Below are 27,755 nucleotides of genomic sequence, written 5' to 3' on the forward strand. Positions count from 1 at the left end.
TGAAAAGAGTTTAAGCATAGAAAGTTTGCAGCTATTCCAGCGTCTTCCAGGGTACTCTGCTGATACGTGCTTGCACGTTTGGAGAGTCAGTCTAGTTCAAAGTATGACACAGATTTATTGAGGCTATAAATTAGCATCATCCATTTATAAATTTGATCGTTAATCTGAGTGATTTCCAGCACATCTGGGAGTCATATAAACTTATTTTGACTTAACTCCAAATAATGCAACTCAAGTGGACCTAAGAAATGTAGTCTTTGGAGAATTTTCATGTATATGATGACTATTGTAATAGATCTGTCATACTGGTAGCATTTTATCTCTGCCTAAATTATGCCTTAGGAACAACACGTTGAGTAATGGTTCTAGCGCAGGGGTGGTATTTACTTACCTTTGCTACCAGTTCGCAAATGTGAGCGCTCATGCGCGCCTACTCCACACATGTGCAGAGCCTTAGGTCAAAAATGGAATATGATGATGTCCGGGTGGGTGGGCGGAGCCTCCCTCCGCTGGCGCTACCAGATTGCGTGATCCGGATAGAATCAGCTGAATTTCACCACTGTCCTAGTGTCATCCTAAGAGGATGGAAGGTCCAGTTCAAATAACCACTTAATGAAATCACTGCATAATTTTGAACCAATAATTCTTTCTCTGTAGGGATAATATGCCCTGGAGAGAACTGCGTCTACTCTTTTAGACTTTGTGGACAGAAGGCAAACTCTAGATCAGGAGTGTCAAACTCGTGGTATCACGTTGTCACGTGACATATTGCAGCTTTTTTTCTCCTTCACTAAAACGGGTGGGCCAGCGCGGGAAGCATCTGGCCTGCGGGCTGCGAGTTTGACACTCCTGCTCTAGATTAAAAAAAAACAATTATTTATTGGTTCGATTTATATGCCGCCCTTCTCCGGAGACTCAGGGTGGCTTACAATGCATTAAGCAATAGCCTTCATACTTTTGTATATACCTGCTTAGTAGGGCTTTCGGCCCCCCCTAAGTGGTGTTCTTTTTTTATACAAAGTCAGCTTATTGCCCCCACAATCCGGGTCCTCATTTTACCTACCTCGGAAGGATGGAAGGCTGAGTCAACCTTGAGCCTGGTGAGATTTGAACTTGCAGTAATTGCAGGCAGTTGGCAGCTAAGTGCTACTTAACAGCACTTAGTCTGCTGCGCCACCAAGGCTCCTTTTATTCTTTTATTCATAACAGATGGGATAATAAAAATGCCAGCAATAGTAAGTATTGTTGCAGGAACCAATCTGGATCGGTCACCTGGACCAGAGGTTTTGTCTTCCGAGCTTTTGGACCAGTAGTGGGTTTCAAATTTTTTTACTACCGGTTCTGTGGGCATGGCTTGGTGAGCGTGGCTTGGTGGGCATGGCAGGGGAAGGTTACTGCAAAATCCCCATTTCCTCCCAATCAGCTGGGACTTGGGAGGCAGAGAATAGATGGGGTTGTGGCCAGTCAGAATTTTTACTACCAGTACCAATCCGAACTACTCAAAATTTCCGCTACTGGTTCTCCAGAACTGGTCAGAACCTGCTGAAATCCACCTCTGTTTTGGACTCGTGCTGGAGCCCATCTTCAGGGAACTTCTCTCTAGCCTAAAGTTCCCCGAGGATCAGCTTTAGCACAACTCCAAGAATTTGGAAGACAACATCTCTGGTCTTGGTGACTGACCAGATTGGATCCTGCAACATTATCCTGGGACACATATATTCACATTCCTTAGTAAGTATTGTAATGAAGGTAACTCCTGGCCCAGCACCATAGTTTTGCTCCTATAGGGAAGGGGCATCTCTTGGGGATGTACTCGCAATTTTATTTTTACTTTGCAAGAAAGCAATTGAGTGCCTCCCTTCCCTTCCTCTGTGCCCTTCCATCTTTTCTTGTTCTCCACCCCTTTGCCTTGCTCATTTCATAGTGCTATGCATTACATCAGGAAATGGTTTTGGGAGGAAATAGCTTGCAGAACCTGTGAGGAACTCTAGTCATAACAGTAGGGGTACGTTCATAGAGGCAGTCTTCAGAAGTTGCTGAGCCAAGGGCCTGCACTCAACATGAGATAAATCACAAAATTGACGGTTTCAGTTGATTCAAAGGACTTGAATGGTAGGCAAGAATGTCAGATCCTTCTCTGTCAGATGATAATATAAGCCAAGCTATGGCGGAACTACCAGATGCCTTTGATTTCTGCTTGCGTGATGATGCCAGCTCTCTGGGCTCCGACTCTGAGGTGAATGGCATAGCTCCCTATCGCAAGACGGATCGCTATGGCTTTATTGGAGGAAGTGGCCTCCAGAATGGGTAAGAGGCAGCTTCTACTCCACAGGTCGCTGGAAGGGTGCGGAATGAGGGGATGGACCTTTGCTGGACAGAGGAATGACACTCAAAGGAAAAATGGCATTGAGCTTTACTGTAGACAAGTGGATGAAGTCTCTTTTCAAGCTAGTAGAAACATTTCATATTCTCAGCTACTCCTTTCTGAGTTCTTTTTATTTCTGACTGCTTCACTTTGCAGAAATAATTTTCATAGGTATCAGATTGTTTTGTTTTCACCTGACTGGCTGCATTAATAGATGCTGAAAATAATATTTCTAATCATTAGAAATAAGGTGCCATTTCCGAAGAACTTCGTAAAGAAAGATACTTAGCAGATGGGGATGAAATACTGAAAGGCCATAAATATGTCTTGCTTTAAGGTAATTTTCCAAGATGTATTATTTACTTCAAATGTGGCAAGGCAGAAGGGAAGTATATAAATAATTATCCAACCCTATTCTACCCTGTTGTTAGGTATTTTTAGGCTAATATCTTCCAGGGAAGGCCCTTTTTTTTCAACTTCTCTTTTGGAGGAAGCAAGCTGTGTTGAATTAGTGCCCTCTGGCCCATTCTTCTAAATGACTATCTCTAGATTTCTTTCTCAAAATCTGTTGTGGTGTCAGAATCTCTTTGTAATTTTCTGGTGATGCCTTAGGAGACTGCCCCCAATAAAATAACAATTTAAAATTAGAGGTGAAAATTATTTTGCTTTTTTTTTTTATTTAATTTAGCTAGTATTAAAGGAGATAATTATTATAAAATGAAAAGCCCTATAGATTAGGGTAGCGTTCCCCAAGAAGCAGCCAGGTATTTTAGATTTAAATTCAAGTCTTCAACTAGGAACAGCTGGCCAGAATGGAAAAGTATCACAAAATTGTGGCTATTTGGCATTATTCTGACAGAGGCTAAAGGGGTTACAATCCTAGTTTCACGTTTGTGGATCTGCATCTATTCCCTTTTGCTAGCTTTATGGTCATAATAGATGGGTGTTCTGTGAACATTAATCCTCATGTATTTGGAAGATATCAGTTTGGAGCAGGCTGATGTAAAAAGACTTGAGGCTTGATGAACTAAATTCATACACACCAAAAGAGGCATTTAGTCAAGTCAGAGAGATCCAGGCACATAAGATAAAGGTATTCACCTGCATTCTTATCAGTGGAGCACATGCTTCTATCTGTTTGTAACTCAGATGCGACTTGCTGGATGAGGATGATAGGAACTAATTTTCCTTCCAAGGAAAACAGGCAATACAGGTAGTCCTCCACTTACAACATTTAGTGACTAAATTACAACAGCACTGAAAAAAGTAATTTATGACCATTTTCCACACTTACAACTTTGAGGTATCCCCATGATCATGTGATCAAAATTCAGGTACTTGGCAATTGGTTCATACTTATGACCGTTGCTGTGTCCCAAGGTCATGCAATCACTTTTTGCAACCTTCTGACAAGCGAAGTCAATGGGGAAGCCAGATTCACCTCACAACTATATTAAATTATCAAGTGCAATGATTCACTTAACAACTGTGGCAAGAAAAGTAGTAAAATAGGGCAAAAGTAAGTAAAATCACTTAACTAATGCCTCACTTAACAACAGAAATTGGGGCTCAATTGTGGTCATAAGTTGAGGACTACCTGTACAGTATACAGATAACATATGGTAGTTATCAACTCATTTTGGAGGACAATAATTCTTAATTTTTTGTTTCTCAGATTTTGCCAATCATTTTATCCAATAACTTTGATGCTACCATGATAGAGCTGCCCACCTAGTGTATCTACAATATATATCAGCAGGCATTCTATTGTTACAGTAAGATTAAAAAACTTAACATTTCAATGACTAACTCTATGTCCCACCCAAGGGTGGGTTCTACTTACTTTTACTACCGGTTTGTAGCGGGGCCGCAAGGCAGAAGCTTCTGCACATGCGCAGAAGCATTTTGATGACGTCAGGGTCGGTGGGCGGAGCCTCCTGCCAGTTTTACTACCAGTTCTATAGAATCAGTACGAACTGGGGGTAATCCACCACTGGTCCCACCTAGATAACTTTCTGTAGCGCATATGTGGCAGATGTGCAATTGATTGTACACCGTGTTTTAGAATTGATTTCCTTTACACATGAATGCTACCAATCATGTTACTTATGAATATCTATACAGGCTTGGTCCTGATTAGTACTTGGGAGACAACAGGTAATACCAGGATAGTAGGGTAGACAGAGTAAATCATAGATCTATCCCAGAATAAGACAATGGCAAACTTCTATACCAATGTCAAGAAAACTGCATGGGAAATCACCAGGAGTTGAGTTTGAATCAGAGACAACTTTATTTATTGGATACAGTATGGTTAAATTGTCTCTGTGCTGCATCATATTTCAGTAGCTAAATGACAGTTATAAGTATAAGTATAAATTTATTGTCATATACACAGTATACCCATACAACAATTTTTTAAAGTATTTTTAATATATTTTTTTATATTTTATCTTTTGAACCTGCATCACTTTAAACAATTTTATTTCAAAGTGTACTGCAATATATATATATATATATCTTAAGATATATATCTTAAGATATATATATAAGATATATATATCTTAATCCTTGTATTTCTGGTGAATCTAAAATTGTTACCACTTCAGGAAATCTTAAGGTTACAGTATGGAATTAATTAACCCTTGGTCTATTTGGAATCAGCAATGTTCTATTCAACAATTAACCCTTCAGGTTCAGTTGTGGAATGGAATGGTCCCAGCTATAAATGTTTCTGAGATTCTCAGTCATCCAGGTCATGGTTGTCCCAAATGTGCTTTTCAAAAGGCAACTGGACTTTCTTGGTTTTCTTCCTTGAAAACATTTTGCTTCTCATCCAAAAAGCTTCTTCAATTCTGGCTGAATGGTGGAGAATGGAAGGATTTAATATTCCTCAGCAGTCATCTGGTTGTTAGCATTCTGAATGTCAGTCATTAGCTCTCTGAGAGTCATTGAGGCCACTTGGGGGTTTATCTGTACCCTCCAATGTTTGTGGAACCTTTCTGGCACAGTCCCAAGATGAGAAGTGAAACATAAATGTTTCAGTGGCAGCATATCAAGAATGGATACACTGAGATTCAAAGAGCTGCAGACATCCAATCACCTTTCTTGTAGAACTTGGACATTTTTTAATCACAATTGCCAAAAACTGGTGGCAAGGTTCCCTGTCATCTTGAAATAGAATTGCAATAAAACTCTAAAATTGGCTTAATATCAGGATAGGGACAAATTCTCTCCAGGAATCTTAAAAATGAGTGAACTGTTGCCCAAATTAGGTAATACTGTTGTTCCTACATTCTCAAAAACTTTAAATGTATATGATGACTCATCAGTGTGATAAAAAAATCCCTTTAAAATATACTTAAAGGACCCATTTTCCCCCTTTCCTGTTGATTGATAATTTTAAATCACCAAAAAAACACCATTGTTGTATAATTGGTCTATAATTGTAGCTTGCTGTAATTGGAGTAGGTCAAATATGTAGAGGTGGTAAATGTTTGGGTTGTTTTTTTTTTTGGGGCACCCTCTCATTGTTGATTACAGGTTAGAATTGGCCTAGGTCCTAGTAGATAGAAAGAATTTTGTAATAACCATGTATACCTCCTGCCCTTCTACAGATATTATCTATTTTATCCTTGTAATAGAAGGCAGTTGGAGTACTCTGTCTGGATAATGGTCATTGTATATATTGTATATATAAATGATGCACTACATTCCTATTAGATTTGCTGAATCAAAATAAAATCTGAATTGTCATTCATCATAGTCTGTTTAAATGCTAGTATGTGTTAAGATGACAGTCTGTGCACCAGTAATGGGGAACCTATGCCACATATGTCAAAGGGGACATGGGCCTTCACCAATACCCGATAACTATTTTTGAAAGATGCCTCATTCTCATATGATTTTCTCATGGCTCATGCGAAGGCAGCACAAGAATGGGGTATGGTCTTGCATTACCTACAGGCCGCCTGGAAGTTGCGTGAGGGGACCATGCTCTTCTATAGAGCCTCCAAAACTCATGCAAGAATGGGATGTACTTTTGCATGGCTTTCAGAGGCTTTTCAGGGTTGCCTGGATTTAGGGAGATAGAGAATTATTTCTCTTTGGTGTGTGTGTGTGTGTGAGTGCCATGTGAGCAGAGTCAAATTAGGCATTTTCTGAATTTTTTATACACCAAGCCCAAAGAGTTTGTTATCATTGCTATACAATCCCTAACACCCTAGTCCTAGTCCTAACCTAACCTAGTCCTAACACCCTTAGCTGGGGAAGACAAGCCTCTCTACTCCAACATAAGTGTCCATGTGGCCAGCCAGTCAGTAGACTCACGAGAGACTTGCAAGCAGGAGTTATTAGAGCACTCTTAACAATGAAGTTCAGATCAAGATAATTTGTAATGTCAAAGAGGGCCTGAGTGGAAAATATCTTTGCCTACCTATTAACTAACATTTCCTGTTTTAGCAATGTAGCTCAGCCACATCCTCTCACCGTATCTATGACAACCTGTGCATCCTGAAAATACACGTTGTGGTTAGGGTGGCTATTGAGTGTGTTTTCTTGAGTTTTTGGTCTACATGACTTTGGAAGGCTGAATTCAACACATTTATATTAATTCTTCTTAGCCATACTACAGAAGAAATTCTCATCAGTTTTAATCCATTTCAGCTTTCAAGACTTCCTGCAAAGAATTGTGAAACCAGTGTCTGACGAAATGCAGACAACCATTTAGAGAACTCTAAGCTTCTTCCTAACTGCAAATCTATTATTTTCAGAGCTCTTGAAGAAGAAAATGTGTGTGTATGTCGCGTGTATGTTGCGTGTCTTGAGATAATGAAGATGGGACCATATAAGCCATGATGACCCACAGCAAGCAGCAAGGAATTGATGTGGACACTCTTAACAGTGATATATAGATTAAGATTGTCTTTAATGTGAGAAGAGCTACTTAAACATCTCTCTCTCACACACACACACACATACACACACACACCCTTCTTGGCAGCCACTGGAATTTTCTCAAGATCATCCTATTGAGTTTATGAGAGCAGGATTTTCTGTACTTGAGATGAAGATAAGCAGTGAATCATGGTGAAAATAAGCAGTAAATGGAGATTTTTAAATTCCTGATGCTCCTGTTTTAGTGTCCTTTTCTAAAAACTATTTTTGAAGACTCCTACCTTCCAGAGACAAGATATATCACCATTGTTTCCCCTCGTCTTACAGGCTGAAAAAAATTAAAGTGGGGGGAAGGAGAGAGAAAAGAGGCATGATTTCCAACTATAAAATGATTCTTGCTTCAGGTTGGTGCAAAACATACCAAGGGGGAAAAACTCATTATAGGCATGATTAATTTCTTGTAATACCTTCATAGGCATAAATGGGAAGGGAGATAAATAAGATTAAAATGACCCCCTTTTAAGAATAGAATAGAATAGAATAGAATAGAATAGAATAGAATAGAATAGAATAGAATAGGAATATTGGCCAAGTGCCAATTAGACACGCAAGGATTTTGTCTCTCAGTGCAGGGGTGAAATCCAGCAGGTTCTTACAGGTTCTGGAGAACCGGTAGTTGAAATTTTGAGCAGTTCAGAGAACTGGCAATACCACCTCTAGCTGGCCCCAGAATGGGTGGGGATAGAGATTTTGCAATATCCTTCCCCCAGGAGTGGGGAGGGAATGAGGATTTTGCAATATCCTTCCCCTGCCATGCCCACCAAGCCACACCACGCCCACCAAGCCACACCCACAGAACCAGTAGTAAAAAAAATTGGATTTCACCATTGTCTCAGTGTACATGCAAAGCAGCATAATAATCATCATCATCATAATAATAATACCAATAAGAGGCGGTAGTAAAGAAGATAAGAAGGATAACAATACTACAGTTATACTACATGAGTAATATACATGAGAATTAGATGTTCAGCAGAGTGATCTCTGAATAGATGTTCTGGCATGCAATTCCCCATGGTGGCATCCTGAGGGGAGGCATTGAAACAGTTTATGTCCAGGATGTGAGGGGTCTGTAGATATTTTCTCAGCCTTCCTTTTGACCTGCGCAATATACAAGTCTTCTATGGAAGGCAGGCTGGTTGCAATGGTTCTTTCTGTAATCTTAACTATCCATTGGATAGTCATGTTTGGTTGCTGTACCAAACCAGACAGTATGTATTTTTAATATTTTAATATGCATTACACCCATCACATGCATGTAAAAAAGAGGTGGGGCTTTAATCATTCAGTTCTGCTCACCATTTTGATACTGTTGAACCCACCCCAGATATGCCTCACACTTGCTTCAATTCTGTCAGCAAGCTCGAAAGTCATTTAAAATGCAACCATCAACTGGATTCTGTCTTGTTATCTGAACTCCCAAGATGTTGAGGAAGGGAAGTCATGCTACATTTCATTTCTGGAGAAAAAGAGAGATCACTTTTAATGAAATACTGTTTCTGAGCAAAAGATCTGTACTGTTCAGTCTAGCCAAGACCCAAGCACTGGATCCTGTAGTGATTCAGTTCTTCCCTGACTTCTGGTTTGCAGCTATTCTAGTATTCCAACACCTATCAGCACTAAAAAAAATAAATGATGGCTTGGTCAACATTGACTCTAAATCAATCCCACAAAGGCAAGAAAAGCCAAAGACAGGGTATAATTCTATTGTATTTATAATAGGGAAGAATAATCTAAATAGACACCGTTCCCAAACTGTATTTATGATCTACTGTACCATTTTCCCAAAGAACTCGGGATAATTTCATTTTATCTTTAGTGTCGGGATTAATAATCTATGCTAAACTACAGATAAGCAAATCGCTTGGGGCTTTGTGCATCATAGGAACTCATCTCAGAAGCTGAGGTCATAGCAGAAAAGGAGTACAGCCCTCTGACTCAGAGAACAACTTCCTCACCCTTTCCGGTTGCAGAGCATTTTGTGCGCATATATGTGCTTCATATTAAAGATGCTTGAACTTGGCTCATTAAAAGGCAGACTGAAGATCACACCCCCTCTGTTGGATGGTTCTTACTGGATAAATCTCTGCCTCTTTCTCTCTTTCCCATTGTAATTGCCTCACTACTATTTCTGCTGCTCCATGTGCAACTTCCTATCAGAACAATGTGGCAACAGGAGTGGGGCTCCAGATCCTCCCCCAGAAACCACTGCCTTTGGGCTGAAGAAGGTTCCAGCAAGGACTTTTCTTTCTTTTTTAATCAACTGCTCCTTTTCTGCAGAAAAAAAAGGAAGCTTTTTATGAAATTAACATGTCTTTTCAGCTGAAATCAATATTTTCAATACCTCCTCCTGACACAATTTATTTCAATATAGTCAACATTTGTGTCCTACCTGAATATAATTTCTTAAATAACTTCAAGATAAATATTTACTGCTATTAGCCTACAAATGGTAGATTTATTCAAAAGTAACTCTTTCAATGTACCTTTTAGTCATATAGCAATAGCACTTAGACTTACATACACATATCGTGTTATTCAATTGTTGTTAGTTTCGTAGCATTGTTTTGTCAATCAAAAATTAGCACTTTGTATCTCTAGAATTTTTGTTTTATGGAGCACAATGAATTTGAGATCTGTATTTGTAGATTTACTGTTGGGTATTTGTTTTGTTTTGTCTCTTATGATCAAAAACATTTGGCCTGTTAGCCAATCTACTATTAACTCTTTTTGCAACGTTTGATTGAAATGATTTTCAAGATGCGGATGTAAAATGGACATAGGTTTGGGCCAAAATCAATGAAATTCATCTTTTCCTGATGCACTCCAATTCTTAATTTCTTAGTTTGTTCTATTACAATTTTTGCTGCTGCTACAATATTTTCCATTTCTTCAGATTTTGCTTGGTTTTCTATTTCAGATATCCATGTAGATTGTATTGCTTTTTCAAACATGTATCCCGCCCCCTCATGTTTAAGAAAAAAACTTAAGAAAAGTTCTGGCTTCAACTGAATATTAATTTTGTAAAATCCTCTGTAACATTGTAGATATTTGAATCCAACATTTTTTAGCTTTTTTGCAGGTCCACTAAGCATGATAAAATATCCCTTCATTTTGTGCACTTTTCCAACATCCATTGGAAAGCCCTTTATACATTCTAAATGGTTCCTGACATCATGTACCAATGATACATCATTTTATAAGAGTTTTCTTCAAGATCATAACATAGTGTAAATTTCAACCCCCTTTATCACATATTTTTGACAGGGATTTCCCTGGGCAGCACTGCCCTGATTCATCCTGGAAAGCATAGTTGAGAAAGAGAGAGGGCATTATGGGGGAATATGTAATGGAGAACGAGGATTGTTTTGCTGAAGTAAACTGGTGGAGGAATGGAAATTGCTCAAAAGGAAGAATAAGGCATCTACAAATGCAATGTCTCCATATTAACCTATTTATATTTTAAACTTGTATGTTTGTGTGTGTGCCTGTATGGTGATAATCATAGAACTGTTGTAGATGGAAGGTTATGCAAACACCTGTCCACAGAAGAAGCACATATTTTTAACCTGAGGAATAGCCAGTTTCAACCTGGATTTTTGTCAAGGGGAAAAGGGATGCATTTTCAGAGGACAATCAACAGGCAAAATCAATACTTCTGTAGCTTACACTTCAAGCAGGTATTGAATTAATATTTCAAACCATATTTTCTCCTCAGCGAGCCTCTGTATCCTCTATAGCAGAGGTGGGGATGGCCCCTTTATGATTTGCGGACTTCAACTCCCAGAATTCAAAAACAGACTCTATAGGAATGGACGTGGGAAAGTACAATGGGGAACATTATGGCCTAATAGGAAATTTAGAGAGGTGCCCTAAGTTTTGCTTTTCTCTTCTCATATGCAGCCAAGATCATCTCCCTGTTGTGCTCATCCGACACCGTGAAACCAAATGGCTGGAAATGACAGCTCACTGGGAGAAAACCATGGCACGGCGTTACAGGAAGGTAAGAAGGAATCTAGCATTGTTTCTTTAAATGGTGATTTGAGCACATCTTTTCATCAAAGTCTTAAGTGAACCCTATTATAATCTCAAACGATGTTCAAAAAGTAATGTGATTTGACATATTGTATCAAATGGCAATTTGTTTAACCATGATTTATTAAATAAATAGCAAATGGTTAACTTCATAGAACAAAGTCTACTCTAGACCAAATATATTATACTGCGAGATGGCATAATATCTGAAACTTATCAGCAGCTTTCTCTTATCTCTCTTTTGCACATACCAACCCCAAACAGTAACAGTCCAAATAGAACAATATAGATAGAAAGAATTCCAAGATGCCAAGTTTTTGTATCCAATGGTTGCAGTTTCCTTGAAATATTAATATTCCAGGTTCCAGTGCAATTAATATTTGCAAATCCAATGCAGCATAAACTGATATTAAATTAAAGACCTGATGTTAAAAGCCCAGGAAAAAACACCCAAAAAGATTTTTTCATGAAGCCAAAAGGACAGAAGTTGGGAAGACCATTCTAACAATTAGATACTAAAACTGAGAAGTCTTCTTCCTGCATCAACCTTATCTCAGAAGGGCATGAATTACTCCAAGATTGTTTTCCAAAGGCCTATGAGCAAGTTCACATGAAAGATGAGTAATCCTTTTTGGCACCAAAGTCTTTTTAACATTATGAGGCTGTTGAATTCCTCATAATATTAATTGGATTGTGAAACTTCACATTTGCTTTTAATTCTTTTTAATTTTGTCTTAATTTTATGGGTTGCCTTTATACTATTTAATATTGTGATCCTAAAATCAATACAAGGATCCAGATCTTTATCAAGCCTACCTAAGTTTATATAATACTTTTGAGATTAACCTACTAAAGATATTGCCCTAATATAATTTCTGGAACTTTTTGTGTGACCAACATGGCTTGGTATTTAGTAAGTTCTCTTGGGAAGCAGTTGAAAAAAAAACTAAGCAATAAAACTCTAAAGGCAAGCAATGAGAGAGCGAGACAGAGAGAGAGAGACAGAGAGAGAGAGAGAGACAGAGAGAGACAGACAGACAGACAGACATAAACAGAGAGAGAGACATAAACAGAGAGAGAGACAGAGAGAGAGTCCAAGAGAGGGGGGGAAATGTAGGTAAGTATATGGATGATAAAGAATAAGTTATGTTCACTTATGGAAGCCATGATGTCTTGAACATTTACTAAGAAAATGAAAATACAAACAGCAGGCTGCCATAAAGCTAATTTTTTACACCAATAGATATATTGTTTTCTAGATATTGTTGGTTGCAATCCCACTATCTTTAATCGCTGGCCATTTGGGCTGCAGCAGGGAACAGTTCAGCAACATCCATTGGACCATTGGCATCTATATGCTACTACTCCATGCTGTAGTATGAAGCCAACCAGAAAGGGCTAGATTGGTGATATGCATGCCAATGATACCCTCATCTTTGTGAGCGCTGAGCTTCAGCTTCCCATTCAATCCATTATTGGTTCACATATCAATTCAGTCTTTGTAGTATTGCCTCAACTGAAACAGCTAAAGAAGAAATAGAGTTCGAGTTTCTGATGATGATCCATCACTGTTTAAAATTCCCTGGCAATCACCACAGTTTTAGCTAGATGTTTTTAAAAATGGAGAAAAAGCTGAATCTTGCCTGGTGTCTGTGGCGTGAATCTTGGCTAGCTATAGAAACAAAGGGTATTGGGATTCTTTACGGGAGTGGGTTCTACACAGGATCATTGTGCACTTAGTTTATATGGTTTATAACAATACAGGTGAAGCTGCTGTGCCGAAAAGGAATCCCTTCCTCTTTACGTGCACGCTGTTGGCCTCTGTTGTGTGGAGGACAGGTCAAAATGGAGAGGAGGCCTGGAAAGTACCAGGTAAGCCTGGATTTTATAGAACTTATTCTAGCCTTTCAGACACAAGATATTCCACATGCATTAAAAGGGTTTGGGTTAGAAATGTTCTATTATCCCTCAGCCAACAGGACAACCACCTCTTCTGCTATTGCACTAATCCTTTCCATCTGTGCCCTTATATCAATTAATTGGCAAACCAACCACACATTCTTCCTGACTTATATTTCCTCTTCAGTTGATTATTTGAATATTTACATTAAGACACGAGGCCTGCTTCTTATAGTATAGCATCTCTAACAAAGGTATGTTAAGAGCATTTCTTTAAATTGAGGAATACCTTGAAATGTAATCCTATGGACATTTAAGAGGGAGTAAGTCTAACCATTGGACTTACTTCCATGTTAAGTATGCATAAGACTGGACTGTTAATTTTGCTTTTCATTTGTGTCAGAACACAATTTAGTTTTACTATTATTGACTCATTTGTAATATCTATTAACTGAAAAATATTGTGCTTTCAGCAAAAAAAAAATGTTTTCAAGGCAACAATATGCAGTTAAACCAATTGAAATATATGCAGAATAATATAATTACAAAACTAAAAACCTAAGGTGGTGCTTTTAAGCAAATATAGAATGGTACAAGTAAACCAAAGTAGTTGAAATCTATTTAAATTATGTGCCATTAAATTGGTTACAAATATTAGTAGTATCACAGATGGACCTTCTCCAGGTTGATCTCTCCCATCCCAGCCCTTTATGTATTTTTGGGTTGTAAACCCATTGGCTTTATAGTCAAATATAGTGTAGCCTTTATTGTCATTGCACATCATATATACAACAAAATTGGTTTAGCCTCTCTTGTGCAATCCATAACAGAAAATACAAAACAACATAAATAGTATAGAGAATAATTCCTACACAAATAATTGGGGAAAAAAGACTAGTCATACGTTTCCTTATGTGCGTGGAGTGATTGTGATTATGTTTAAGAGTCTGACAGCCTATGGGTAGAAGCTGTTTTTAAACCTGTTTGTCTGGCTGGCTATGCTTCGATGTCTTTTGCCCGATGGCAGAAGCTAAAAGAGACACTGGCCAGGGTGTGAATCATCCCTAAGTATCTTCTTTACTCTGCTGAAACAGAGAGACCTGGTGATGTCATCTAGTGGTGTTAGAGGGCAACCGATGGTTTCTGAACACTCTCTGTAGTGCCTTCCTGTCCACAGCATACTATGCTGTTATACAGTATGTGAGGACATCCATTTTGTTTCTAATCCTTCTCTGCTTCTCTTTCCTTCCATCTCTCCGAGTATTATGGATTTCTCAAGGGAACTCTGTCTATGTACAATGTGTTCAAAATGTGACAATTTGAGCCTATTCATGGGTCTTGAGTGAAAGCTCTGTATTGTTTGATGAGCCATTTGTTTATTTCCTTGGTTATCCATGTCATTCTCAAGAATTCAAAAACATGGTTTTATTTCTTCAAAAATCAATTTTCGCTTCCATAGAGTACCACATAGAAAACTATTGTCTGCATAGTTTCTGATCTTTATGGCCGTAGATATATCACATCTAAACATTCATTTGTACCCTACCAAGAGGTAGTATTTCTTGATTGCTGGTTTCTTTTTGTTCAGTAACTGATCCTAATAGGCAAAAGTTATCCACTTCTGCAGTGTCATTTCTACAGCTGGTCGCTGAACCTGTTATTATTGCATTGATTTGGTCTTTTTTATATTTAATAGGCCTATTTTTTTACACTGTGCTCCTGGCCACATATTTGCTTTTACCGTGTAACTGAGCCCTTGCACTTCCTTGTACCAATAATATAATCAATTTTATTTCTATGCCCTCCATCTGGTAATATATAGACATCATTTTTGAAGACTGTGTTTGCAGTAAAGGAGTCACTGAATTGACAGAAACTGATAAATCATTCTCCTGCTTCATTTCGGTTTCTTAGGCCATACAGTTCAACTACATTTTCCTCCTTACTATTTTCAGTTGTGGCATTCCAGTCTCTAACCATGTTTTGCTGGCATGATTTTCAATTTTAGATTGAAACTGACCATAAAACCCATCAATTTCTTCATCATGTGCTACGGTTCGGAGGATAAAGTTGGATAACTGTTATTTTAAAGAGTTGCCCATTGCTTTTATTGATATTGCTTTTATTTGATTACATTGATCTTAATATTACTTGATTTTTGCTGTATCCTTCCTGACTATAATAGCAACCTCATCCCTTCCTTGTTTTTTATATCTTGTAGTTAACAATATGAGTTTTTGGCTGAAAGTGTTTAATTCCAATCTATTTCAATTAGCTGATGCAGAAGATGTGAACATGCAGTCCATTTTGACTTTCATTTTTCTGTTGTCATGCTTTTTACATTCTGTGTTGCAAAGTACAGTAATTCTGTCTTTCAGCTTTTGATTTCCCCCCCCCCCCTGCATGTCAACATCAGCAACTAGATGTCTGGAAGGATTTAATTTCGCTGGCTATTGGGGGCGAGTCATTGACCCCCACAGAGGGGGCTCGCAACTTGGGTGTCCTCCTGGATACACGGCTGTCTTTAGAAGAGCATATGACGGCTGTGGCCAGGGGGGCTTTTTATCAGGTTCACCTGATACGCCAGTTGCGCCCCTTTCTGGATCGGGACTCCTTGTGCATGGTCACTCATGCCCTGGTCACGTCACGCCTGGACTACTGCAACGCTCTCTACATGGGGCTCCCCCTGAGGAGCACCCGGAGGCTCCAGTTGGTGCAGAATGTGGCCGCGCGGGTGATTATGAGAGCGATGTGGCGCTCCCACGTAACACCTCTCCTGCGCGAACTGCATTGGCTTCCAGTGGTCTTCCAGGTGTGCTTTAAGGTGTTGGTTCTCATCTTTAAAGCGCTCCATGGCTTAGGGCCAGGATATTTGCAAGACCGCCTGCTGCTACCGATAACCTCCCACCGGCCAATTCGCTCTCACAGAGAGGGCCTCCTCAGGGTGCCGTTGGTCAAGCAATGTTGGCTGGCGGCCCCCAGGGGGAGAGCCTTCTCTGTGGGGGCACCCGCCCTGTGGAATGAGCTGCCTCCTGGAATACGATTGATCCCGGACCTCCGGACCTTCCGTAAAGCCCTGAAGACGTTTTTATTCCACCAAGCCGGCCTAGCCTAAATGGTTTTTAATTGGGATTTTAAATTTTATGGATTTGGGGGTTTTAAATTGAGAAGCCAATGATTTAATTCTTTTTAATTATCTTAACTTTTGTATTTGTATGTTTTTTAATTTTGGCTGTTCACCACCCTGAGTCCCCTCTGGGAGAAGGGCGGTATACAAATTAAATTAATAAATTAATTAATAAATAATAAATAAATTTAGCCACATGATATCATAAGCACTATTAATAAACAGAAAGACTTTCAGCAGTTGCTTAGTAGCACGTTGAGTGCCCAAAGACCACATCATCTACCATTATATTATCAATAACTTTATTGTGTTTATCTGTCTTTCTTTAACAACATATAAAGATTGGGGGATATTGTTGGGAAAGAGTTGGGCAAATGTAGGACCATCACTGATAGAGGTCTGTTTGCTGTTGCAGGAATTGCTTGAGGTACCTGGTGATCCTCAGTGGGTGGAGACCATCACAAAGGACATTCACCGCCAATTCCCTTTCCATGAGATGTTCCTGTCTCCTGAGGGTCCTGGGTGAGTAGGTAAAATATGCAGAGTGGAATTTTTTAATAGATTATTACAGATTGAAATATACAGAATCGTTGTCTGAAGAACTTTTCAATCATATTTGTTTTAGGGGAAATAAATAATATTTAACTAAAATATATAAATGCTTCATCATGTGCTATCTTTTTTATTTTTTTCTTAATTTATCTCCAATATTGTATTGATAAAAAAAATGCCAAATCTAAACTGTAACATGCTTATGTGTTGCTCTATATGTTGCATAACAGCATAAGGTCCATGAATAGGTTTTTTGAGAGTTACAAGACTCCCTCCTTAACTCAATTTTAACTTTATTTTTTTTAAAAAAAATTAAAAGGAAGTTAGCATGTTGCAGAACACAGGACTAGATTCTCTAGCTCCCAATAGCATATGTAGAAGATAAAAGCAATTGGTAGCCATAGGCTTTGCTTGCCATGAGACTGGGAAAAAGACCAAAAGAAGCCAGAATTGAGAAAACTCAGGGAAGGCTAAAGAGATGATAGGGAGAAACCTCACCAATTTCCTATGCAGAATATCATGTTATGGTACTCATTTGGTGAAAAGTCAAACTCTGCCATGCTCATGTTATTATAATAGTGCACAATGCATGCTCTAAAAATCACATATGGTCACTGACTTCTGAAGTGTACCTACCTCTGTCTAGGGAAGGGACTGTGGATTGATACAAGAAGCAAGACTTTCTTCACTGAATATTTTTCATATAGAGGCTAGATAATAATCTGCCAGGGGTGCTTTCAGTTGGATGATTGTTTTGATGACTGAAATGGACCTTTCCATAACTGTGTCCCCATAACCCTTTACCTCATCTTCTGAAAAACTATGACAGCATGGATAAAGATTGGTGATCCTAGCTCTGAGTTGTATGTATGTAAGGCTTAACGAGTCATTTGAACTCAAGCTTTGTGTGACTAATGGTTCAACATGTTGTGTGACCCTAAAAAAAGAATTAACTCAGTAACAACGCTCAGTGTGTTGCATGACAACAGACTATAATTCTTTACACATGGCATAACTCAAGGGTGTCAAACTCACATTGTCACAGAGGCATCACGTGATGTATCAGAACTTTTTTCCCCTTCACTAAACCGGGCATGGACAGCACATGACACATCTGGCCCGCGGGCTAGGAGTTTGACAGCCCTGGCCTAACTGATTCCATTTCCAACTTTAACTTGGTTAAACCCAAGCCGAATTTTCCAGATGCATGAGGGTACTATTTGAATCATCCCAGCCAGTTGCTTTTAACCCAGTTTATCTATGGAACATGGACAATCCTACCATGTAGACTGGTCACTTGCCCAATGGAAGAGTGTTGGGTAATGGAAAGCCCACTTACATCTTCTGAGACTGAGCAACAGGTTGAATCCCACTGGCCAAGGCACAGCACAGGATTCTACCTAAAAGCAGAACAACAAAGCTGAGCTGAAGTGCTCTTACTGGATTGGATCCGGTGAACTCAAGGCAAAGGATGTGACCATGGCTTCCTCAAGCCATCTGTGATCTCTATTCCCTTATAGACAGCAAGGGCTGTTGCAGCTGCTGAAAGCCTACACTGTCTATCGGCCCCAAGAAGGTTATTGTCAAGCTCAAGGACCAGTGGGTGCCCTGCTTCTCATGCACATGCCACCAGAGGTGAGTCTCAGGCAAAGCCCTTCACTCTTGCCTATAGTTATCAATATTGGATTGATTGACTGATCAAACAAAACATATGAGCCATTCTGATCTGAAAAAAATCTGGCTAGTGTGAAAGTCCATATAACATTAAAATACTTCCCAAATAGAAATTGGATGGGGTTGAACCCAATTTCCAAAGCTCCTGAGAAACCAAATTGCTTCCACTGCCCTTCAACAAGTCAAAATATAAAGGACAGGGGCGTCTGCATATGGGGTCAAAAAAGTCAACATGGCAGTGGTGTCAAAATGCAGTTAGTCCAGATGGTACAGTTATAGATCAGTTTGTTTTTATATGCATTGCCACAAATAAAAAATTGGCTGAAATTTGATTGCATCATCATGACCTCCTGACGGAGGTTTTTTTAAATGTACCCTTTGAAGATCCCTGAGAGGAACCAGGTTGCATCCCTCTGATTTTCCAAACCTTGTCTAGAATTCCAGACAAGATGGGCAGGAGGAGATTTTTCACCCCTTTTATCTTTCTTACAACAGAGTTATTCCATACTAAATCCTCTCTATCAGCTGCTCTGTTTGTCTTCTCTGATGGCTGCCTGTTTATTTTTTTCCAGCAAGCGTTCTGGTGCCTGGTACAGATCTGCGACCACTATCTGCCTGGTTACTACAGCCCCCAAATGGTGAGAGATTTAGGAAAGAAGGGAAATCCACCTGTGGGGCAGGGGTGGGTTCTACTTACCTTTACTACTGGTTTGCAATGGGGCCGCGCATGCGTGCTCGCTTTGCTTTTCTGCGCATGTGTAGAAGCGTTCTGATGATGTCGGGGTCGGTGGGCAGAGCCTCCCGCCGGTTCTATAGAACCGGTCCGAACCGGGGGCAACCCACCACTGCTGTGGGGATAGGAATCAACAAACTGGAGTGGGACTGCAGTCCTTTAAGGCCTTTTTTTGGAGTTGAGTTAAAGTTCTCTCCACCAATTTTTAATAGCAGACGCTATATTGAGATCATTTTTTCTGTCCCCACTGCTAATGCTTATCCTTCTTCCACAGCCTCTATTCCAGCTTGCTGCCAAATGGTGCTATCCTCTTAATCAAAAATATCTGCAGGGTTTGGAAAACGAAGTTATGGGTTTAGCCCTCTGGCTTTGGTACCCAATTTTTCCTTCTCAACAATACTAGCAGCCAGAAAAACAGTGATGGGACAGGAATGAGGGTTTGACATTGGGTGCCTGCTGGCTTGTGCTGGTTTATCAAATGCGGATCAGCCTTTAACAATCTGGTCCTTGAACTCTTGCTGAGAAGAATCCACTTAGCTTGTTATGATGTTTTCCATTAGGTTCCAGGATGACAGTTGCTAGAGAAAATGATTTGTTACGTTCCTTTGTTGAAAGCAACATCCTAGCTGATTTAGGCAGAATGTTCTCCAGCTGGAGATGATATTAATTACCACTGATTGGGGAGAGGAATGGAACCCCTAACATATCCCCCTTTCAATCTCTCTCTGGTTTTAATTAAGCAAAACAGGCATGTAATTAGAAGACTTTTGGATGTATGGAACTTTGAAAAAGCAGCTCTTTCCAGATCTGGCATCTCAACAAGCCTGCTGATCAGCTGCTCACATCACATTCCCCATGGGAGGTGGGAGGGGGGGGACAAGGAAGTGGAAGAGAGTGCCTGGGGACCCAGGGTGGGTGGGTAGGGAAATAGGACTCATTTTTATTTATTATTTTGATTTTGAACTTTTAAATAGATTAAAGGCAAATGTTCAGGCGATACAACTTCATATTTGACTCACAAAAAAGTAGATTCATGCATGAAATTAAAGCCTAAGGCTCAAGAATTGTGCCAGGTGAGGATGGCAAGCAAGACTGTAGTGTAGGTGTCTCCAAACTTGGCAACTTTAAGACTTACGGACTTTAACTCCTGGAGTTCCCCAGACAGCTAGCTGACAAACTCTGGGAGTTGAAGTCCACAAGTCTCAAAGCTGTCAAGTTTGGAGACCCCTACTGTAGAGGATGGATGAAACTGTAGGATGGAAGGCTGGAGGTCTCTATCTCCCCTTCTGGAAATGCTTTGTGTCTTCATACCCTGGCCTTCACACTCTGTCCATTCTATTCTGGGCTAATGGCTTAGTAGCTCCTACTGCCACTATACCATCTTCCAGGGGCCATTTCATGAATTATTCTTCCCTTAATACTTCCCATAACCTTAACTGGGCTTTCACAGCCTGTGTTCCCTTTCTGATGATTGAAGAATCAAAATGCAAAAAGGTAACTAATTTCCATAATGTCACTTCCTAACTATAGCATAGAGACACATAACTTGAAGATTCAGCTATTGCTTGGTAAATAGACCATTTTCAGAAGACATAAAGGAAATGTATTTTAAATAAAATCTTCAAGTTTAGATATTAAAATGAAAATACTGTTGAATGACCACTATTTAAAGCCTGATTTAAATAGCTGCCAAAAGGAAGTGACAAATGAAAATGCAGCACTCAAGTCAGATCATAAGATATCACTGGTGTGCTACAAATGATGTGTCATCCCCCCCCCGCACACTGTTTTGGACCTGGAAAACCTCCTGCACCAACCTGGAAGCCAAAACAGGGCATGGGGGAACCACATGAGGCCTTCCTGCGCCCCGTTTTGGACCTGGAAAACCTCCTGCACCAACCTGGAAGCCAAAACGGGGCATGGGGGAACCACATGAGGCCTTCCTGCGCCCCGTTTTGGGCCTGGAAAACCTCCTGCACCAACCTGGAAGCCAAAACAGGGCATGGGGGAACCACATGAGGCCTTCCTGCGCCCCGTTTTGGGCCTGGAAAACCTTCTGCACCAACCTGGAAGCCAAAACGGGGCATGGGGGAACCACATGAGGCCCTCCTGTGCCCCGTTTTGGGCCTGGAAAGTCGCCTGCACCAACCTGGAAGCCAAAATGGGGCGCGGTGGGCTAGGGGCACATGTGAGGGGGGTGCATATGCAGGCACACATGCGTGGGGGCGGGGCACATGCACAGGGGGTGCTCGCATTGCATTTTGGGGGTTTGGCCATGTGTGTGTGCATTCGTGCGCTTGTGTGCACACTTTGGGCACTCAGCAGCAAAAAGGTTAACCATCACTGTCATATTCTATCACTTGTAGAAGAATAAAGAAAACATAATTCCGTGTTTTAATACCCAGCTTGTATCCACACTGTCATAATTTTTAACGATTGTAAACAAACAGTATAAGTCAAGGATGGGTGAAGGTAGGAAAATGAGAGTTACAGAAGAGGAAACTATTTGATTAAATGATATGGCTGCATCTTTTTCCTGCAGGAGGCGCTGGTGCTAGACAGTGAAATTTTTACTGCTCTCCTCCATCGTGTGTGTCCAAAGGCCTTTAAGCACTTGCAGAAGCATGGGGTGGGGCCTTTGATGTACATGCCTGAATGGTTCCTGTGCCTCTTTGCCCGCACGCTGCCCTTCCCCACAGTGTTGAGAGTCTGGGATGCCTTCCTGAGTGAAGGTGAGTGAGGCCAATGAGCACTTAGGGATCTGTAAGTCCGAACTGAGACAAGAAGCAGAATCATATTGCAGAACTTTGCAAGGCAACAACTGATGTGACTGAGAGAATGAATTGCTAGAGTCTAATCCTACAGATGCAGGAGGCTAAATTGGAAAACAAGGGCAGGAGAGTCGGCACAATCTTTCTTTTAAGGAGAGGCATCTTCTATGGATAAAGGAAGAGATTAAAATCTTTCTGAAGTAAATGTAAGAAGAAATCTGATATTGGATAGAGAAGGACAGAGATGCAGGGATGGTCATGATTTGGAACTAAGATGGACAATATTATGATGGACTCACACTTAAGATTTTTTTGTAAGAGCAAAGTAGAGATGTTGCTCAGTAGGCAGAGCTCTGCTCTTGTGTTTTCACAGAGCCAGGACATTCTGGTTTTTTCTACATTTTGGAATGGATTTATTCCAAAATCACTAAGCCAGATCATGTCTGATAATTATTTAGATGAAGAACTACTGGGGAATCCCAGGGCTGTAAAATAGATAAAAGGAGGAGTTGAAAAAACATTCAAGAAAAAGATACATGCATATTGTTAAATATGCCATATAATTGCCAAGAAAAGCCCAAGAAGTCACCAAAATGTGACTCGATGTTATGCGAGGACATTTTTGAGGTTTTTCTCATTTTTATGTTATTTTAGGGCTTGTACTGCGTTTTTTAAGTGTTTCCACTTCAAAATGATGGGAAATGTATGCTGATTTTGAGGAGCTACGGTTGAAGGACATACTGGAGATCCTGAAAAAAAAGATATTTTATCAAATTACTCATCCTTATTTTGAAGGGACAGTCATCCCCAGCCTTCTACAGATTCTGAGACTGTAACTTCCAGAATTCTCTGTGAGCATGGGCAAAGAGTGGGAATTCTGGGAATTACAGATCTACATTAGCTGTAATACCCTGAGTAAGCAGGATATCTTGGTGTACAAAGGATGACTTCAGTAAATTCATTCACCAGTTTTCTAATTCTGCTTCCCTGGAGTTCCAATTCTGCTTCCCTAGAGCTCTTAGATTATCTAATTCTGCTTCGCTGGAGCTCTCAGATTATTCAGAAACCACCAGAAGCACTATTATTCAATGGAAGAACACCCAGTTTGAATCCCAGCACTTCCAGCCAAAAGGGTTAAGTAACATGAAAGATGTTGCTTGTCAGAATAGACCTGGCCAGATGGATGGAAAAGAGTGTAGAAGAGTGCTTGCCATGAGCTCAACTGCTCTGCCTTGGCTTTCTCCCGCAGGGGTCAAGGTGTTGTTTCGTGTTGGTCTGCTGTTAGTTTGCTTAGCCCTGGGCTCCTCTGAAAAACGACGTGGCTGTTCAGGACTGGTGGAGACACTGGAGAAGCTACGCAGCATCCCACCCCAGTTTCTGCAAGAAGACAGCTTCATGGCAGAGGTAGAAACTACAAAAACTTTCTGTCTGGTGTAGCAGCTCTCTCTTGTGTTTTCTTTCTAGCCACAAATCAACTATTTTTGGTGCACAGGCATGTGAGACCTGCAAAAGATAATCACAACAATAATTGGGAGATTTTGTGAAAGGGTAAGAACTCTCAGTGTGTCTGTTGTGTAAAAAGTGGGATGTTAAAGGACAGAAAAGAATGTATATCCCAAAGGTGCTTTTTCCAAAAGGCAATTGGACTTTCTTGGGTTTTTTTTTTTTTCTTTGAAAATGTTTCACTTCTCATCCAAGACGTTTCGCCAGTTCTGACTGGCAGGGAATGGAAAGATTATATTTTTTGCAGTCATCTGGTCATTAGCATTTTGAAGGTCTGTCCTTAGTTCTCTGAGAGTTGTTGAGGCCACTTGGCTGTTTATCTGAATCTTTAGAGTCACCTGAATCAGAATGTAAACGGGTGTGGAACAGTGGTGAAATTCAAAAATTTTTACTACCAGTTCTGTGGGCGTGGCTTGGTGGGCGTAGTGGGACCTGGTGGGCATGGCTTGGTGGGCATGGCAGGGAAAGGATACTGCAAAATCTCCATTCACACCCTGCTCCAGGGGAAGCATACTGCAAAATCCCCATTCCCTCCCCACTCTGGGGGAAGGATATTGCAAAATCTCCATTCCCACCTGACTCTGGGGCCAGCCAGAGGTGGTATTTGCCGGTTCTCTGAACTACTCAAAATTTCCGCTACCGGTTCTCCAGAACCTGTCAGAACCTGCTGGATTTCACCCCTGGTATGGAACCTTCTTGGGACTGCTGAAAGGACTGCATAGTAAACAGGAGATAGGTGGTGTTATAGCCCTCCCCCATGGTTGAGGGTGGGCTCTTCATTTTGAACATAGATGGCCTCTTTGAACCCTCTTTCAAACTGATGGTCCTCTCTGTCTAGAATGTGAACTTTGCTATCTTCAAAAATGTGACCCTTTTCTTTCAGACACAGATGGACTGCTGCTGTCTCATGGAGGCTTAATGCATGTGTATGGATTTTCTTTGCTTGCAATATTTGTTGACTACCACTATTATAAGTCTTGGGCAGTTTACAATTAGATAGAAAGAGAACCAATACAATACAAAACAAAGTGATACCCACATACCAAGATAAATGCCATCAACCAAGAAATCAGGATCCAAAACATGTTAGAATAAAAAAAGATTCTGCTGGTTTGCAGAATGCAAGGATGTCCAGGAAAAGCATATATCAGAAGTCAGGGCCCACTGCAGAAAATGCCAGCCACCTGATCCAAGTCCCATATACTTCCTGTGTAGGAGAGGGTGGTGGCTCTCAAGGGGTGGTAAGAAGAAGCGTGGCTCTAATGGGTAGAATCGATTTTGGCAAGTTGGTGCCTGATGTAATTCTGCTATATAAGGCTTTGTAGGTATCCAGCACATAGAATTTGGATTCTTTCCTTTATTATCAACCTGATGGCAGAGTGGTTAGAATGCAGTATTGCAGGTTAATTCTGCTGCCAGCAGTTCGATTCTCACTGGCTGATGGTTGACTCAGCCTTTCATCCGAGGTGGGTAAAATGAGGACCCAGATTGTTGAGGGCAATATGCTGACTCTGTAAACCGCTTAGAGAGGGCTGTTAAGCACTCTAAAGTGGTATATAAATGCTATTGCTATTTTGCCCTTTTTGTGGTGGTAGTTGTTGCTGAAAAGTGTCTTGCTTGAAATAAGCTATTCTGCCACTGAATTCCAGCAGCATTTTTTTTTAGATAATCAGGAGGTTGCAAACTACATGGGAGCCCTAATTGATTTGCTGCTAGGCACCCAGAAATCTATCCAGCAGTCTCATTCTACTATACACACAAACCAGCTACGAGCCGGCAATATTCACCAATGTCCTTTCCTCGTCTCTGTTGCAGAGATGGGGAAATTTGAGGGCTGGGAGCTGCCCTTGGGTGAGTAAGCAAAGGAGTAACATCATTTAAGTGCCTAGGCTCCCATTCTAAAATAGGGGTTTGGTTTTGTTGTATTCCTGAGCTGTTTTTTGTTATTCCTGGCGTGTTAAATTAAATGAAGCCTTATGTACCTGTTTTTAATTATTTTGCTCCTTCAAATGAGAATTTTTTTCAGGGAATTTGCAGCCTAAATTCAGGAATGCCACTTATTGAAGCCATAAAGAGGTATAAAAGAAGGAATGTATGGCCACATATGGACCCTGATCGACAGGTTGCCCCCACCTTTTCTGTCTTAGAAGTTCATTTATTGTAATACAAGTAACTCTAAATTCATATTTTTATCCTATGGGCCTCATATCTAAATTTGTCCTTGTTGCTTTCTTCACCTTTGATAGGTCCATGATGTGCCCATCTCAGAGAGTGACCTGGAACGTGAAAGTAGAATCCAACTTGGAAAACTGTGCAAAACTCAGCCTAAATTCCAGTACAATCCAAAACAGCGCCTTTCTGGTGCAAAGGCCATTTTTGATGCTCAGCAACTGGAGGATGCGCAGAACAATAAGACAGAGAAGAAAATTCATGCACATACTTTCCACATCCCCAAAATCAAGGTAGACCCGCCCCCATTATCCCCAAAGGAGCAGAAGAGGGCCTCGGAGATGCAAGGTCAGAAAAAAGAACAGAAAAGGAAGAAACCGGATACACGGGGAAAGACTTTCCACGCCTTTGAGCATCCCACGGGTAGAAGGGAGAGAAAGCTAGAACCAGAAGCCACAAGGAGCAAGTCGTCTTTTTACTTGGAGGCATGATTCTTCTCACTCAGGGCAGAGAAGAGATGGAACTCTGGGAGAACAATCATGCAGCGTTTTCTCACTGCCCTGCTTTGGTTAATGGGTGAATTCAGAAGCTTCGACATAGCCTGAGTTGAAGGCAGTCCTGAATTTCTAGGAGATAAATAAATAAAATAGGCTGGGTTTCCTAATTTTTAGGAGCTTCCTCTTTCCGAAGCCTTCATCTATAACCCTGCCTGAATTGAAATAAGAGATAGGCAATCCCATCCTACATATGTTTTGGGATGTAGATAGAGCTATGAGTTACAGAGCAGAGGTCTCCAACTTTGGCAACTTTAAGCCTGGTGGACTTTAATTCCCAGAATTCTGGGAGTTGAAGTCCTCCAGGCTTAAAGTTGCCAAGGTTGGAGACCCCTGTTATAGTGTGTGTGTGTGTGTGTGTGTAGAGATATGATTTAGCTAAGTTTGCTGAATTTCAAAGGACAGAGCAAGTGGATTTCACTAAGTACCCTTTTTCCCATCCCTCAGCTCCTACCCCCAGTAATTTTGGCATAGTCTCAGCAGGAGGAACCCCTGATAATTTGGAAATATGGCAGCTCTCATTTAACAGCTGCCTTAGACAGAAACTTTCTGCCGTTACAATGGTGATGAAAAAAATAATTTTGCGAGAATCTGCAGCTCTGTAAAGCAAACAAAAGTGGAAGTAAAATTGTAAAAATGTGGTGTTTTTCTTAGTGACTGCTTTGCTTGACGACCAATTTGCTGGTCCCAATTCTGGTCACTTGACAAGGACTACTTGTGTGCTACACATTTTCATCTATTTTTGCCGTGGATGTTGTAACCTAAAGTCCAGGCCTGGCAATGAGGAAAAAAAAAGAGAAAGAGCTCTAAGATCTTTGGATGAATGAAACCTAATATGAAATACATTTTATTTACAATTGCTCCAGGCTTTGAGGTATTTGGCACCTTGATTCTAAGGGAGTAAAATTTATTGCACATGTATACATAAAACAGATTCACAGAATCTAATTTAGTAAAATTACAAAAATGTGATTTTCCTATATCTATAAAAAAACAAAGTTGTTCTGATTCAGTGTGGCAAAGGCAGGAGAGGGGGGATTGTATAATTATTTGGTTCTAGGAAAAGACTGTTTTAAATTGAACAAACTGAAGAAAATAGAGAAAGGGTGAATCAATTAGCGGTTAAAAGAACTACCGGTAATCATAATAATTACAATTTTAAAAACCCTCAGTAACAAAGGTCCACATGATCAGTATAAATAGTTATAAGGAGTTAATTGTTGAGTTCATCATTAAATCTCATTAGCATTTAGCAACAAAATGTGTCGTTTTTTAATTTTTAGAGCACAAAGACTCTTCAAAAACAGATATCAGTAACAACTGATAACCATTCTTTAAAATTAAAGTGACTTTCTTTCCAGGTATATATCAGTATCCTCTCTGTTGTGCCCTCAATTTCATAGAGCCAAAGTTCTTC

At 40.3% G+C, this 27,755-nt stretch overlaps 1 protein-coding gene and 1 long non-coding RNA gene across 3 annotated transcripts in view; one reads left to right on the plus strand and one right to left on the minus strand.

Annotated features, from left to right (window-relative positions):
• The first annotated feature begins 1,806 nt into the window (after positions 1 to 1,806).
• On the plus strand, positions 1,807 to 27,599 carry TBC1D10C (TBC1 domain family member 10C). Its single transcript, XM_034433869.3, has 9 exons — positions 1,807 to 2,307; positions 11,225 to 11,324; positions 13,121 to 13,228; positions 16,798 to 16,904; positions 18,455 to 18,569; positions 19,181 to 19,246; positions 21,884 to 22,073; positions 23,362 to 23,516; positions 25,862 to 27,599. Exons 1-9 carry the CDS (start codon positions 2,123 to 2,125, stop codon positions 26,273 to 26,275), a joined length of 1,440 nt encoding a protein of 479 aa, XP_034289760.2. The 5' UTR covers positions 1,807 to 2,122; the 3' UTR covers positions 26,276 to 27,599.
• LOC117675341 (uncharacterized) overlaps positions 4,947 to 27,755 on the minus strand; it is a 63,594-nt gene continuing 40,785 nt past the window's right edge. Inside the window, exon 3 of one of the 2 annotated variants that reach the window (XR_015731645.1) lies at positions 4,947 to 7,589. This is a non-coding gene — a long non-coding RNA (uncharacterized LOC117675341). Of the gene's footprint in view, positions 7,590 to 16,667; positions 16,901 to 27,755 lie in introns of those variants that run through there. The other variant, XR_004594183.3, reaches the window with a different exon arrangement.

The sequence above is a fragment of the Pantherophis guttatus genome, chromosome 1, assembly GCF_059756535.1.
Source record: "Pantherophis guttatus breed Tessera chromosome 1, ASM5975653v1, whole genome shotgun sequence".
NCBI classification, from domain to species: domain Eukaryota; kingdom Metazoa; phylum Chordata; class Lepidosauria; order Squamata; family Colubridae; genus Pantherophis; species Pantherophis guttatus.